Raw genomic sequence first — 12,884 nt, forward strand, 5'->3', positions numbered from 1 at the left:
AATTTAGGGTAAAAAATAAGCCATGTAAAAATGTTGACTTTGGATGAGGATCCAGACACCTTCGGCAAACCTTGCTTTTAGTACAGCAAATATCATTCCCTTATTTTTTTGCTTCAAGAGACACATTCTCCACAGTAGATCATATTACTGCAGAAAGAAAAGTACAGTGTTGGTCTGAGGAGAGCAGCAGCGTCCTGGTTTCATCACGTGACTCATAGGTGGATCATGTGACATGGGGGTGGAGACTGAGAGAAGAACGCTTAAATCCGAGCAGACGTAAACACAGCTCCAGAGTAAAAAAGACGTTGAGAGCTCAGTGACGCTTGGGGGACAAAAACAAAAAAGAAAACTGCATTTTGCCAGTTTTCGTACTTGCTCGCCCACTTATTGAGGCATTTCTCTCCGACTTCAGCTACAGTGATAGCTAAGTTTGGAGAGGAGGAAAACGAGAGCAAGAGACGTCGCTTACATTTTTTTGTTTGTTTTGATCTTATTGTTGCAGAGCTGCGTGACACTGGGAAAAGGCTCATTTTTAATCCAAAGTAGCTTTTTTTTCGTAATAATCATGGAAAATTCTCAAGCCAAGAATACATGTTGTGGTAAGTAGCAAGTGACATTGCATTTTCCTCTTCTTTTTAACGAATTCCGTATTTTTTTCTCCTCCGCCTTGCAGGATCCCTAAAAAATTTCTTCACGTCATCAAAATTGCTCATCTATATGGGACATGCATTGTCAACGTGGGTATGTAAACTCATTTTAAAGTGCTACCGTATGTCATCGAGAATCTTTTAACACAATTGTGCATCAGCAGAACGTTATAACACAGTCGTGCATCATCACGGTGATGGGGTGTTACCTGTTTTGACTCGCATTTAGGAGATTCTAGATTAGAATCCTTGCTCTTAAGATTTGTGTGAATAGTCTAGCAAGTTGCTTGCGATCAATACAAAATGTACCCATCTTTCAGCAGAACTTATATTAGGGTGATTGAAGACTAAAGAGTTCTCAAGTGTCCTAATGATGACAATTAATATTGGAAATGACTGTGTCATTACTTTATAAGTCTAAAGTCGCACTCAGACACCTTTTCAGAATTAGGTAGGTAACAAACAATAGAATTAGTAGTTGAATAATGTGTAAACACATAATTTAAAAGTCACTTTTCCATAATATGCTTCCGATAACACGACCTCTGTTTCAACTTACAGGGTGACCGAATGTGGAATTTTGCCGTGGCCGTGTTCCTAGTGGAGCTGTATGGGGACAGCTTGCTGCTGACGGCTGTGTACGGTTTGGTAGTGGCTGGGTCCGTGCTGCTGCTAGGTGCCATCATTGGCGACTGGGTGGACAGGAACCCCAGACTCAAAGGTGAGGCAAATTTTCTCACCGGATGAATGAACTAAAGCCATCTCCACCCTGAACAGCCATATGAAACACCACATTACCCAATGTCCAATATTCATTTTTATGCAACATATTATGTGCAATACTTACTAAGTGCAATATTCAATGCCTCACTGTCAACCTCTGCTACTTAACTTCTATTCAAACATATTCTATGTGCAATACTTATTTACGTGCAATATAAATGCAATATTTAATTCCGCACTGTCAACTTCTGCTACTTCTATTCACACATATTCTATGTGCAATACTTATTTACGTGCAATATTAATGTGTAATATTCAATGCCTTCACGGTCAACTGCTGCTACTTCACTTCAATTATTTGCACTGCCTGAGCATAGGACTGCTTCATACATATTTTATATTTATTTGCATTTTATATTTTTATTCGTGCAGGCCACTTTTGAGATTTTTACTTGTCCTGCACTGTAAAGGAAGATGCTCCACAATTTCATTGTACAACTGTATGATGACAATAAAAGGGCTATTCTATTCTATTCTATTCTATTCTATTCTATTCTATTCTATTCTATTCTATTCTATTCTATTCTATTCTATTCCGTTCGGTTCTGTTCTATTCTATTCCGTTCGGTTCTGTTCTATTCTATTCTTATTCTATTCTTATTCTATTCTATTCTATTCTATTCTATTCTATTCTTATTCTATTCTTATTCTATTCTATTCTATTCTATTCTATTCTATTCTATTCTATTCTATTCTAACTTGCATTCACAAAAAGGTTAACCTGTTGATATAAAACATTTAATAATACTTGCCATAAATTTAATGCTTGTTTACTGAGCAAAATCTACAATATTAGTAAACCAGTCCATTATGAGTTCGATCATTCCTGGCTATAAAGCAATTCTGTTAAGCACATTTAACAAAAACAAAAGGCAATTTGAATGGATCGGAGTGCAGGAAACTCATTAAAAGGATGCACCACAGGAGCACCAGAATGACCAGGCACGCATTCTGTTGTATTTGTTCACGTCTTTCCCTAATGGCTGGTTTTGTGCACCCACAGTGGCCCAGACATCTTTGGTTGTCCAGAACAGTTGCGTCATGATATGCGGAGTTCTCCTCATGGTGGTTTTCCAGTTTAAAACGCAGCTCATGGAGTTATACAATGGATGGCTGCTGGTAAGACGCTCATGCATTAGCTGCATAATCTCACTGAAAGCTTTTTTTCCACCCTTTCACCTCAAGTACAAAAAGCCTGACCCAACAAATGATACTTGCTAACTGATATGGAGTTCCACGTCGGTATCATGAGCACTTGAAAATTTGCTGAAATTAGAAGCGGTTGACTCGCTGCTACCTGGTTCACAGTATTTCTGCATTAAATGTAGTCATCTTGTTATAAAACAGATTAGACTTAACATTTAGGCCTCAACAGAAGCAGAACAACAGTAGCAGAAACAATAGGTTTGTGAGTGCTATAGGCTTGTTTGCACTTGTTGGAGTGCAGTTGAGGGTCTCATTGCAGGGTTGTGCAAGCCAACGGGTTCTTCAAGGCCAGTCATATGACACACGGTGAAATGTGGCCGGGCCTGTTGATACATTTTTGTTGTTACTATTCTGACCAGCCGACAGCAGCAGCAGCTGTGTTGGACTATACAAAATTTAAGTCAGCGCATGCAGTGCTCAGTTTGCTCTATGTTTGTTTGGCAAGGCTTTTGGATATTTTGTGATTTGTATTTCCTAAAACGAGTCTCTGTTTTGTGTAATTTATTTTACTTGTGCTATATGGTCATTAAAAGTTAACAAAGAAGAAAAACAGACAACAGCATTGAAATTATTAACTTGTTTACCAATGTAAAGCCAGAATTTTTACAACTTGCATTGCTTTACCATTTGAACTTCGTAGTTTTTCCAAATATGAGCTCTCATTTTGGCTATTTGTGTGCTTCAACAGGCAAGAAAAAATTGCAGATATATGTTGTATGGTGGCAGTGAACTCACATTGCTTCACAGCAAGCAGCAATTTGTCAGTTGGTAAACAAAAAAAAGAGCTTCAAGCCGTTAAAAACCGCCCCCAGTTTGGTTTACTGATGAATTAAACCTAAAACCAAAAGAATTAGTCATTTTGTATTTTAAACAACCACCAACTAAGCCTTTAAAGGCATCCACGGATAGAAAGACTTGCCGTCCTTAAAAGATAAACTATATTATACTACATATTGAAATCCTTCTTGATGTTTTCGTTTTTATACAGTTTGTAAAATTAACTAGTAAGTTTCCATTGTTGTTGATGTCGCAGGGCGGTGACGTCACACGGTTACGCTGCCGGGCTTCCAGAGTATGACTCTAGCGACATAAAAATGTCATCTGTTCAGCCCTTTCAATTTGAACCCGAGAGGAACATTAATGAGCATGACAGCACTGTTGATATTTCACAAAATGAGCAGAAAAAGCAAAATCAAAAGGAAAGACAGGATGAGATGAGACGAGGATAGAAAAAAAATGGTGTTCTGCCAAAATGTGCCACACCAGCGAAACATCCTACAAAAGACTAATTTGACACCCAAAGTACTACCATGCGCTTTCAGCTTGTTTTGCTTAGATGCATACAGACAGATCATACTAAAGGTGCCTTAGAAAAATATTTAAACGTTGTAATATCAAATAAGGGTGGTTGAAATATGCTACATGACTAATGTGGTCCACAGATCAACACTCTGCTTTAAAGCAACCACAAGAAAACACAATGCTTAAAAGTATGAGAGGGAAACACATGAAAAAGTATTTTGAGGCAGTGAAAAGGTAATAAAAGATTCAAAAGAAACACAGTAAGTACTCTCCACTTTTAACCGATGAGCGCATGTGTTGGACGTCTCGCGGTGTAGAAGAAACTGCAGTAACCCTGTAGTATTTGTTGAGTAACGGTGACAATCTACGTCATCACTCCGATCGTCCGTAAAACATGGCGCGCTCCGTAGGTCAAAACATGTACTAAATAGTATAGATTTTGATCAATGGCAATATTTTATGTGTTTCTAATAACATATTTTTGTAAAAGAGAAGAGTTGTGGCTTATTAGAGCCTACAAGTCTTTAAGTCCGAGGTTCCCTTTAAATTTGCGAGCTTCATGAGAATACTAGCTCGTAATGGTAAACACGGGCTGATGAGGAACATGAAGCATCTATGCGCAGTGTTTAGGCAATGGGTATTTGAACCCCAACGATGATACTCACGCTATACTTTGCAAAGAATGACAAATGACTGCTGTAGAGTTATGACGTTGTGAAGAAACAGGCAAGGTGTGCAATCTGCCTCTTAGGTTAGGGCAGGGGTGTCAAAGCAAATCCACAAAGGTCTGAAGTGGGTCCTGGTCTTTGTTCCAACAGATCCAGCGCAGACAGTTAAACCAATGAGGTTTCCGCTAAAACAAGCAGCACCTGACCGCAAACAATTGGTTACACTTGTAAGACACAAGATTGGTGAAAAGGTGTTCATCTTGTTTGGTTGGAATGAAATCCAGCACCCACTGCGGCCCTTTAAGTACCGGTATGACACCTCTGGGTTAAGGGTTCGAATCTTCACTCACCAGCAACCACAATGAGATAAGCAGTATAGAAAATGGGTTGAGAGAAGAACTTTGACCAAATTCCCCCACTAAAGAGCTACTGTACCTATTCACTATTTTTCCAGACCACCTGCTACATTCTGGTGATCAGCATTGCCAACCTCGCCAACCTTGCCAGTACTGCAATGTCCATCACCATCCAAAGGGACTGGGTGGTGGTTGTGGCAGGTCAGGACAGCAGCAAGTTGGCAGGTTAGTGTTGGCGCTTATCATTTGCAAATGTGGGCTTCACGTGATCCTTTATCACGTCCGTCCTGGACTTTAAACCTTTCATTTTACTATTCATGTCGGTGCTTGTAATCAAACTTAAACATCTAGAAACAAACCATTGTAAACCCTGTCACCCAACAGATATGAATGCCACAGTGCGGATTATTGATCAATTGACCAACATCCTGGCTCCCATGCTGGTGGGCCAGATCATGGCCTTCGGCTCTCACTTTATCGGCTGTGGCTTCATCTCGGGTTGGAACCTGTTGTCCATGTTCCTGGAATACATGCTGCTGTTGAAAGTCTACCAGAAGACACCAGCGTTGGCCGTCAAGTCGGGTCAGAAGGAGCAGAACGAAGAGGAGCTCAAACAACTGAGCCCTGATGGAGGTATCTTGCATAACTGTCTTTAATCATTTGCGCAAATTCTCTTCTTATAATTTGTCAAAGTACGAGCCCTGGAATTTGCCTGAACTATTTCACAACCCAAGTCAGAACAGATCATATTGTCTTTGAGACCCAAACTAACTGCTGTAAATGCTTCCCAAATCATGTCCAACATCTTAATAAACCTTTGAAAGAAACTACCATCTAGGCATCACTGAATTCCTCAGTGAATGAGAGCCAATGGTATTTGCAGTGGCCCGTAGTAATCCCCAGTTGTGTTTTGCAGAATCCAAGACAACCCAAAGTCCTGAGGAATCCTCTCAACCCATGATAGAAGCAACATCACCAACACTCAAGGTTATGGCTAAGGTCCCCAAAAAGCAAAGTGGCTGCTACAAAGTGACCGAACCGCTGCGCACCCTGCAAGCTGGCTGGAAGGCATACTACAACCAGAGCATCTTCTTCGCCGGCATGTCCCTGGCCTTTCTGTACATGACCGTACTGGGTTTTGACTGTATCACAACGGGCTACGCCTACACCCAAGGCCTCAACGGCTCAGTCCTCAGCCTCCTGATGGGTGCTTCGGCTGTGTCGGGCATCTGCGGCACGGTCGCCTTCACGTGGGTCCGAAAAAAGTGCGGCCTAATCCGGACTGGTTTCATCTCCGGGGTGGCGCAGCTCTCTTCTCTTATGCTGTGCGTCTTCTCCGTCTTCGCTCCCGGGAGCCCCTTCGATCTCAGCGTTTCGCCCTTTCAGGAGGTTTACTCCCAAGTCATCGGGGAGAAGACGCTACCCATTGTTGACAGCCTTGAGAGCATCCTAACCAGCGGGAACATAACCGCCACCAGTGCGCCGACTGAAGAGATACTGAGCCGGAACTACATGTCTGTCAGTTTGCTCTTTGCAGGCGTCATTGCTGCAAGGGTCGGTAGGTAACACCAGTTTACCTTGTTTGACCACATCTAGTTTAAAATGTTGTGTTTCGGGATGACTGGAGTTCTATTCTCAGTTCTGGTGATAGGGGATGCAACATTTTTCACACTCCAAATGTATTCACTCCTGAATGTTTTCAAATAGAGTTACCCATACAGCATTTTAGTAAAGATGTCCCGATCGATCGGGTCCGATCACATCATTTTCAAAGTATCGGAATCGGCAAAAAAATATCGGACATGCCTTTTTTTTAATATACAGTATATACAGTGGGGAGAACAAGTATTTGATACACTGCCAATGGGAAGGCAGTGTATCAAATACTTGTTCTCCCCACTGTATATTTTTTAATTAAATCGTTTTCTAATTGTAATTAACGTTACAGACAAAATGTCTTACAGTCATCCAGAGTCTTTAGTTTTGGCTTAAAGTAGGGCTATCAAATTTATCGCGTTAACGGCGGTAATTAATTTTTTAAAAAATTAATCACGTTAAAATATTTAACACAATTAACGCATGCGCTGCACGACCCACTCACGCATTGTCGCGTTCAATCTATAATGGTGCCGTTTTACCTATAAATAGAGCTAAAAGGCAGCGTAAAATGAGTAGTGAATTTTGGCAGCCTTTGGAGCTCTTTTTTTTAATTGGCTAAAGCCTTATTATCACTCTCTCAACAATTAACAGTATCTTGGGAAGCATTGTGAGGAAGAAAGGTAGTAGTTGATCTTTTTCTTAACACCTTATGTTATTTCCCAACGCAGAGAAGATATATCAATTGGTGCCACTACGCACAGTCATGGTTGCACTTCCCATCATGCATTTGGGGAGGACAGTTAAATGGCTACAGTATCATTTACTGAAAGCTCAACAAATACACTAGATGGCAATATTTAGTCACAATATACAAAGTCACATTTATCCTTTAAGAATTACAAGACTTTCTATCTGTGGATCCTTCTCACAGAAAGAATGTTAATAATGTAAATGCCATCTTGAGGATTTATTGTCATAATAAACAAATACAGTACTTATTAGAGCTGGGAATCTTTGGGCACCTAACAATTCGATTACGATTACGATTCAGAGGCTCCAATTCGATGATAAAACGATTATTGATGCACCCCCCTCCTTTTTTTTTTTTTTTTTTTTAATGTTTTGTACATTAGTTCCAAAATTGTTCAAAAATACTCTCAGGCTTAACCAAACTACTATTTCAGTATCAAGTTAACATATAGCAGTAAACAAATATACAAAAATAACAGTAACTAAAAAACTCCAGTCCCCATTCTGTATCAGCAGCTTTAAACTACATTCACTTAATTTAATGTTGTGAATCAACCGTTAAAGTTGTTAAGATTGCTCCTGTTATTCCATAATTTCCCTTTTGTCTACTTTCGACATGTGAAAGTTTTAAAACTATTTTAAAGATAGATTCAAGTCAATATTTTACCGATTTGGGAGTATTTTAGATAAAAAGTTAATTAGGGTCGCTTGGAAGGTTCGCTACAACAGCCTTGCAGGGAAGTGTACTGCTTTAAGATGGCGGCCGTTTACTAACGCCCGTATCTACTCTCTCTCCGTTCCTTATTGACTTATAGTGTGTTGTACTTCCGCTTTACTTGGCATATTTCAATAATCGGAATTTGGATGTTTGTGAATCGTTCTCGAATCTTCCACGGCCGAAGCGCGAATAATCTAAGAATCTGACATTTTGCACACCTCTACTACTTATGTACTATATGTTGAATGTATATATTCGTCCGAGTTTTATTCATTTTTTTCTTAATGCATTGCCAAAATGTATATGATCGGGAAAAATTATCGGGAACGATTGGAATTGAATCGGGAGCAAAAAAAAAAGCAATCGGATCGGGAAATATCGGGATTAGCAGATACTCAAACTAAAACGATCGGGATCGGATCGGGAGCAAAAAAACATGATCGGAACAACCCTACATTTTAGCATTTAGACTCATCATTTAGTATATCGTGTTTCAATTGTGCCACCTGAGAGCAATAAATTGTCATCACGCCACTTGAACTTTGAGGCTAGAATCCAGTTTACACACATCCATAATGACTGACAGTGCAATTACCTTCAACCCTTGATGCCTATAATGATGTCGTTCCACTTCAGCAAGCTTTAAAGTCATCGTAAATTGACGCGGTCTTGACTTCTGATACGTGCCACTTTTTTTGATCCAGGTCTGTGGTCTTTTGACCTGACGGTGACTCAGCTGATCCAAGAAAATGTGATCGAGTCAGAGCGAGGCGTGATCAACGGTGTCCAGAACTCCATGAATTACCTCTTGGACCTGCTGCACTTCATCATGGTGATCCTGGCGCCCAACCCTGAGGCTTTCGGCTTGCTGGTCATCATCTCAGTGTCGTTTGTGGCGACGGGCCATATTATGTATTTCTACTTCGCCTTCAAGAGTCTCGGTCATCGTCTGTTCCTCTGCTGCTCACCTGAGCAGAAAGTCCGTACAAATGACTGTCCCTCACCTGCCAACGTCATTTAAAATGCCTTTCACGGTGACCATCGTTGGTATATATCAATCTACTGTAGCTTGGTATATGTATATATACAGTAAATATACATCTCCTATAGCTTACTGCAGCGTTATTAACGTCTTCACATGTAGCCAGTCGAGTGTAAAAGCTTGAAACTGAAGCAATAGCAGTGAGTAGAGGTCAGAGTTGCGCCATACAAGACTGAATTTCAGATTAGACCGGTTTCTCTTGACGCCGTTATGGTTGTCTCTTTGGTACACTAACAATGTTCATGAGTCAATGCTGCTTGCTACATGCTTAAGCACAAACAATGTCAAGACAAAAAATGGTTTAAAATATTCTGCCTGCCTTATTTTTTTAATTTCTTCTTTTTAAATGATTACAATTGAAGTAAGTCACATTCACCCACGAACTAGGCTTAACAGGGAGAAAATTCAGCGTTGCTGTAATGTCATTGGTGCTTGAAGTGTCTTAGCCATCGTCCTGTGTTAGCTACACAGTTTGGGATTGTTTTTTTTACTTTAGCAAAACGGCAACAACGGGATCCCAAGTCTTTTTACAATGTTAAAGGCTTATGCAAATGACCGTATTTATTCAGGCAATGCAGGTGGTGTTTTGGTGAAATGTCTCAGCAGTATATTCCTCAACCGGGGAGGAAAAACAACAACCTATGCAGCCACTTCAATAACTATCAGTTACCAAAGTCCAGGTTCATAGGAATGTGGCAAGAAAGGAAGAAGAGAGGGAATTGCGCTGATGTGTCTTGAAGCATTCCGATTAGCTATTTTGCATCAGGTGATGACTTTTTTACTAAGGCTTTCAGACTGTAATTGTCATTTCTGTTTACTTATTGTTTTCTCTTGTAATTACAGCTCTCCCAAGTAGAATTTTCTTTCCCCTTTCTCGCATCTGTGATAGTGGTTACGCCAGCACTTTATGTAATTCACATCAGTCAATACGCTAAACTCACTGACGGCCATTGACAGTGATAGACATTCAGTCTTTTGTATTGGGAGGGCTGGGGTGTGATCATGTTTTAGTGGCAACGGTGGCAATACCTTGGCCTACCCAGTCAAAAATGAATTGGAGGTCTATTGCCATCAATGACAGGCAGTGAGTTCATATCTGATTGGAATGACAACAGTCATTACTTGATGTTTAATTGTTCTTGCACAAGATTAAATCCACAGGTGGGCTATGGCTGGGAAAAGGTGCATAAGTATGTCTGTAACAGTTCCTTTTGGAGGTCTGAATGTAGGCCATATTTACTTTGGCTATCCCTAAATGGGAAAAAAAAATGGTCTGTGTTAAGGGGCTTCTCAAAATGTGTTTGTCTGCTATTTTACAGTAACTTAACCCTCCTGTTATGTTTATTTCTCAGGAACAGTAATGTTTTTGAGTGAATAAGACTTGGAGCATGTGGAAATCTGAGTTATTTATATATAAGCTGGGTAAGATCATTCCAAGGGTAACTTGTTGAAAAACATGCTGGATGAATATTTATGCCAAGAGCAGTGAATGTTGGAATCCAGTTGATGAAGCATTGTCAGCAGAAAATGAGTTAAATGGGGTCATTTGCTCGCAACATAACAGAAGAGTTATCACATATCAGTAAATCACGAAAGCATCTCAGCAAAATAAATAACCACTCTGACTGATTGTATCCTTAACAACCACTCAACACTAAGAAGTTGGCCACCGATTATTAATAAGCTAGACTTTGCTGTGATTTTCCTGGTCAGGGTGTGGGTGGGAGACACCAGATGCAGTAGGAGGCAAAGCCAAAATTTAGAGGGAGTATTGAAGTGGTGCTACAAAGTCCAAACCTGCCTTATGAATAGAGCTCGCGTTTCCATTTCCTTACCTGATTTTCAGTGCCACTTTCTGTAAGCTCTTCAGGAATATTACAAAAGGACATTAACATATTTTTCATATAGTTGTCAGACATAATCCATTTGCAAAAAATGCTTAAAACGTTGTCATCATTGTGTTGGTCAATTTAACTGTTTTATATACCTTGTGTTGTCAAATTGTTCTCGTGATCTCAGTTTCATGCATGAATCTGACACTTTGTATTGGTGTTTTGTTGTTTTTCTTTTAATTGGACTTGATTTCTTGTTTGTGTTATGATGAATCACTCCATAGAATGTAAATTGACGGTACTGTTTGAAATGCAAGAGGCATGTGGAATAAAGGACCTTCAGTATCGCCAGTTTAAAGAGTGGAGAGTATTTTTTCAACAAATATTGTATTGTTTGTCTTTGCTTCACTCTATGGTTTTCAGATTCCTCCTACCACAGAATCCCTTTTGTTTAAAAGTAAGCTCAACACTTTTTGTCTATAGTGGGTGATTTTTGTCTGTGGTAGTGTGACTGCATGACTGCTTTTAAAGTAGTGACAACAGGTGAACAGGCAGCTGATATGATAGTCTTTATTCATTGGCTGCCATAGATGTTCGATCAATTTCAATCGGAAGGATCAAAGGCCCTTGAATCGAATCATGGCAACATTTTGTAATATCGTACTGTTGACTAAAGAATTGATGTAGTATCCTATTAAAATTGCTGATTTACAGTACACCTCTATTGAAGTTATTTTAAATCTCTTCCAGCCACAATTATGGTAGCATGAATTTACTTTTTAACTATTATAAGAAGTTGTTTGCAGTAGGTACTAGTTGATGGTACATGGTGACACTCAGTACACTTAATATGACCTCATAAATGTTCAGCAAGTCATTTAGTGGCATTTTGAAGAACCAATCATAAAATGATTTTCTTAATTTTATGACTTACAGATTCTGGAGCATCAAGATAGTGTTATGATGCATTTGTCACGCTTCACAATGCACCCCGACACACCATCAGCACAATAAAATATATGGCAAGCAATATACTGATGTGTTAAAAAAAAGATTAGGATGAATGTCAAGACAATAATTATTGCATAATTATGTTTTGTAACAGTAGCCTACCTGGAACACAAAGGACATCATTCAAGGAATGCAAGGTGCGGCTACTGGCACGTTAAAATTTGATAACATGAATGTTAAAGGTTCAAATCAAAGATGCACGATGATATCGGTTACCGATAATTAATGGCTGATAATGGCAATTATGACATCACACAGACAATCCAGATTTTTAGAAATTCAACCATTAATGCAATCCAATAAATATATACTTGATTTAACCATGGCCAAAAAATAATGCCGTTTATAGTCTTCAGTGACCAGCCATTTACCTTTGTGGAGGACATGGAGTTTCAGCTGCTTTTACAGCATCTGGAACTCCGCTATCAGATACTGAGTGGCTACTTTTCGGATGCGAATAAGTTACAGGGTATCACAAAAGTGAGTACACCCCTAGCATTTCTGCAGATATCTTTTCATGGGACAACACTGACAAAATGACACTTTGACACAATGAAAAGTAGTCTGTGTGCAGCCTATATAATAGAGTTGATTTATTTTTCCTTCAAAATAACTCAAAATAAACCCATTAATATCTAAACCCCTGGCAACAAAAGTGAGTACACCCCTTAGAAACTACGTACATCCCTAAATGTCCAAATTGAGTACTGCTCATCATTTCCCCTCCAAAATTTCATGTAACCGGTTACAGGAGTGCTGTCAGCATTGTTGCAGAGATTGAAGAGGCAGGGGGTCAGCCTGTTAGTGCTCAGACCATACGCCGCACTCTACATCAAATTGGTGTGCATGGCTGTCACCCCTAGAGGAAGCCTCTTCTGAAGACGGTACACAAGAAAGTCCACCCGTCTCATCAAACCGTAGGACATGGTTCCAGTAATTCATGTGGTTTGTTGACATGTCTTCAGCAAAC

At 39.7% G+C, this 12,884-nt stretch overlaps 1 protein-coding gene across 1 annotated transcript; it reads left to right on the top strand.

The window, feature by feature from the left end:
* The first annotated feature begins 267 nt into the window (after positions 1-267).
* On the top strand, positions 268-11,261 carry slc40a1 (solute carrier family 40 member 1). The gene is made up of 8 exons (XM_057851451.1): positions 268-599; positions 674-741; positions 1,209-1,368; positions 2,434-2,549; positions 5,061-5,187; positions 5,347-5,595; positions 5,879-6,520; positions 8,734-11,261. Exons 1-8 carry the CDS (start codon positions 566-568, stop codon positions 9,048-9,050), a joined length of 1,713 nt encoding a protein of 570 aa, XP_057707434.1. The 5' UTR covers positions 268-565; the 3' UTR covers positions 9,051-11,261.
* The last annotated feature ends 1,623 nt before the right edge of the window (positions 11,262-12,884 follow it).

This window comes from Corythoichthys intestinalis, chromosome 12 (genome assembly GCF_030265065.1).
Source record: "Corythoichthys intestinalis isolate RoL2023-P3 chromosome 12, ASM3026506v1, whole genome shotgun sequence".
NCBI classification, from domain to species: domain Eukaryota; kingdom Metazoa; phylum Chordata; class Actinopteri; order Syngnathiformes; family Syngnathidae; genus Corythoichthys; species Corythoichthys intestinalis.

What these genes read in the sequence shown, in the direction of transcription:
- slc40a1 (XM_057851451.1), top strand. Translation starts at nt 566, where the DNA reads ATGGAAAATTCTCAAGCCAAGAATACATGTTGTG. An exon ending in GACATGCATTGTCAACGTGG is followed by an intron (nt 742 to 1,208) that starts GTATGTAAACTC and finishes TTCAACTTACAG; the next exon opens with GGTGACCGAATGTGGAATTT. An exon ending in CAGGAACCCCAGACTCAAAG is followed by an intron (nt 1,369 to 2,433) that starts GTGAGGCAAATT and finishes GTGCACCCACAG; the next exon opens with TGGCCCAGACATCTTTGGTT.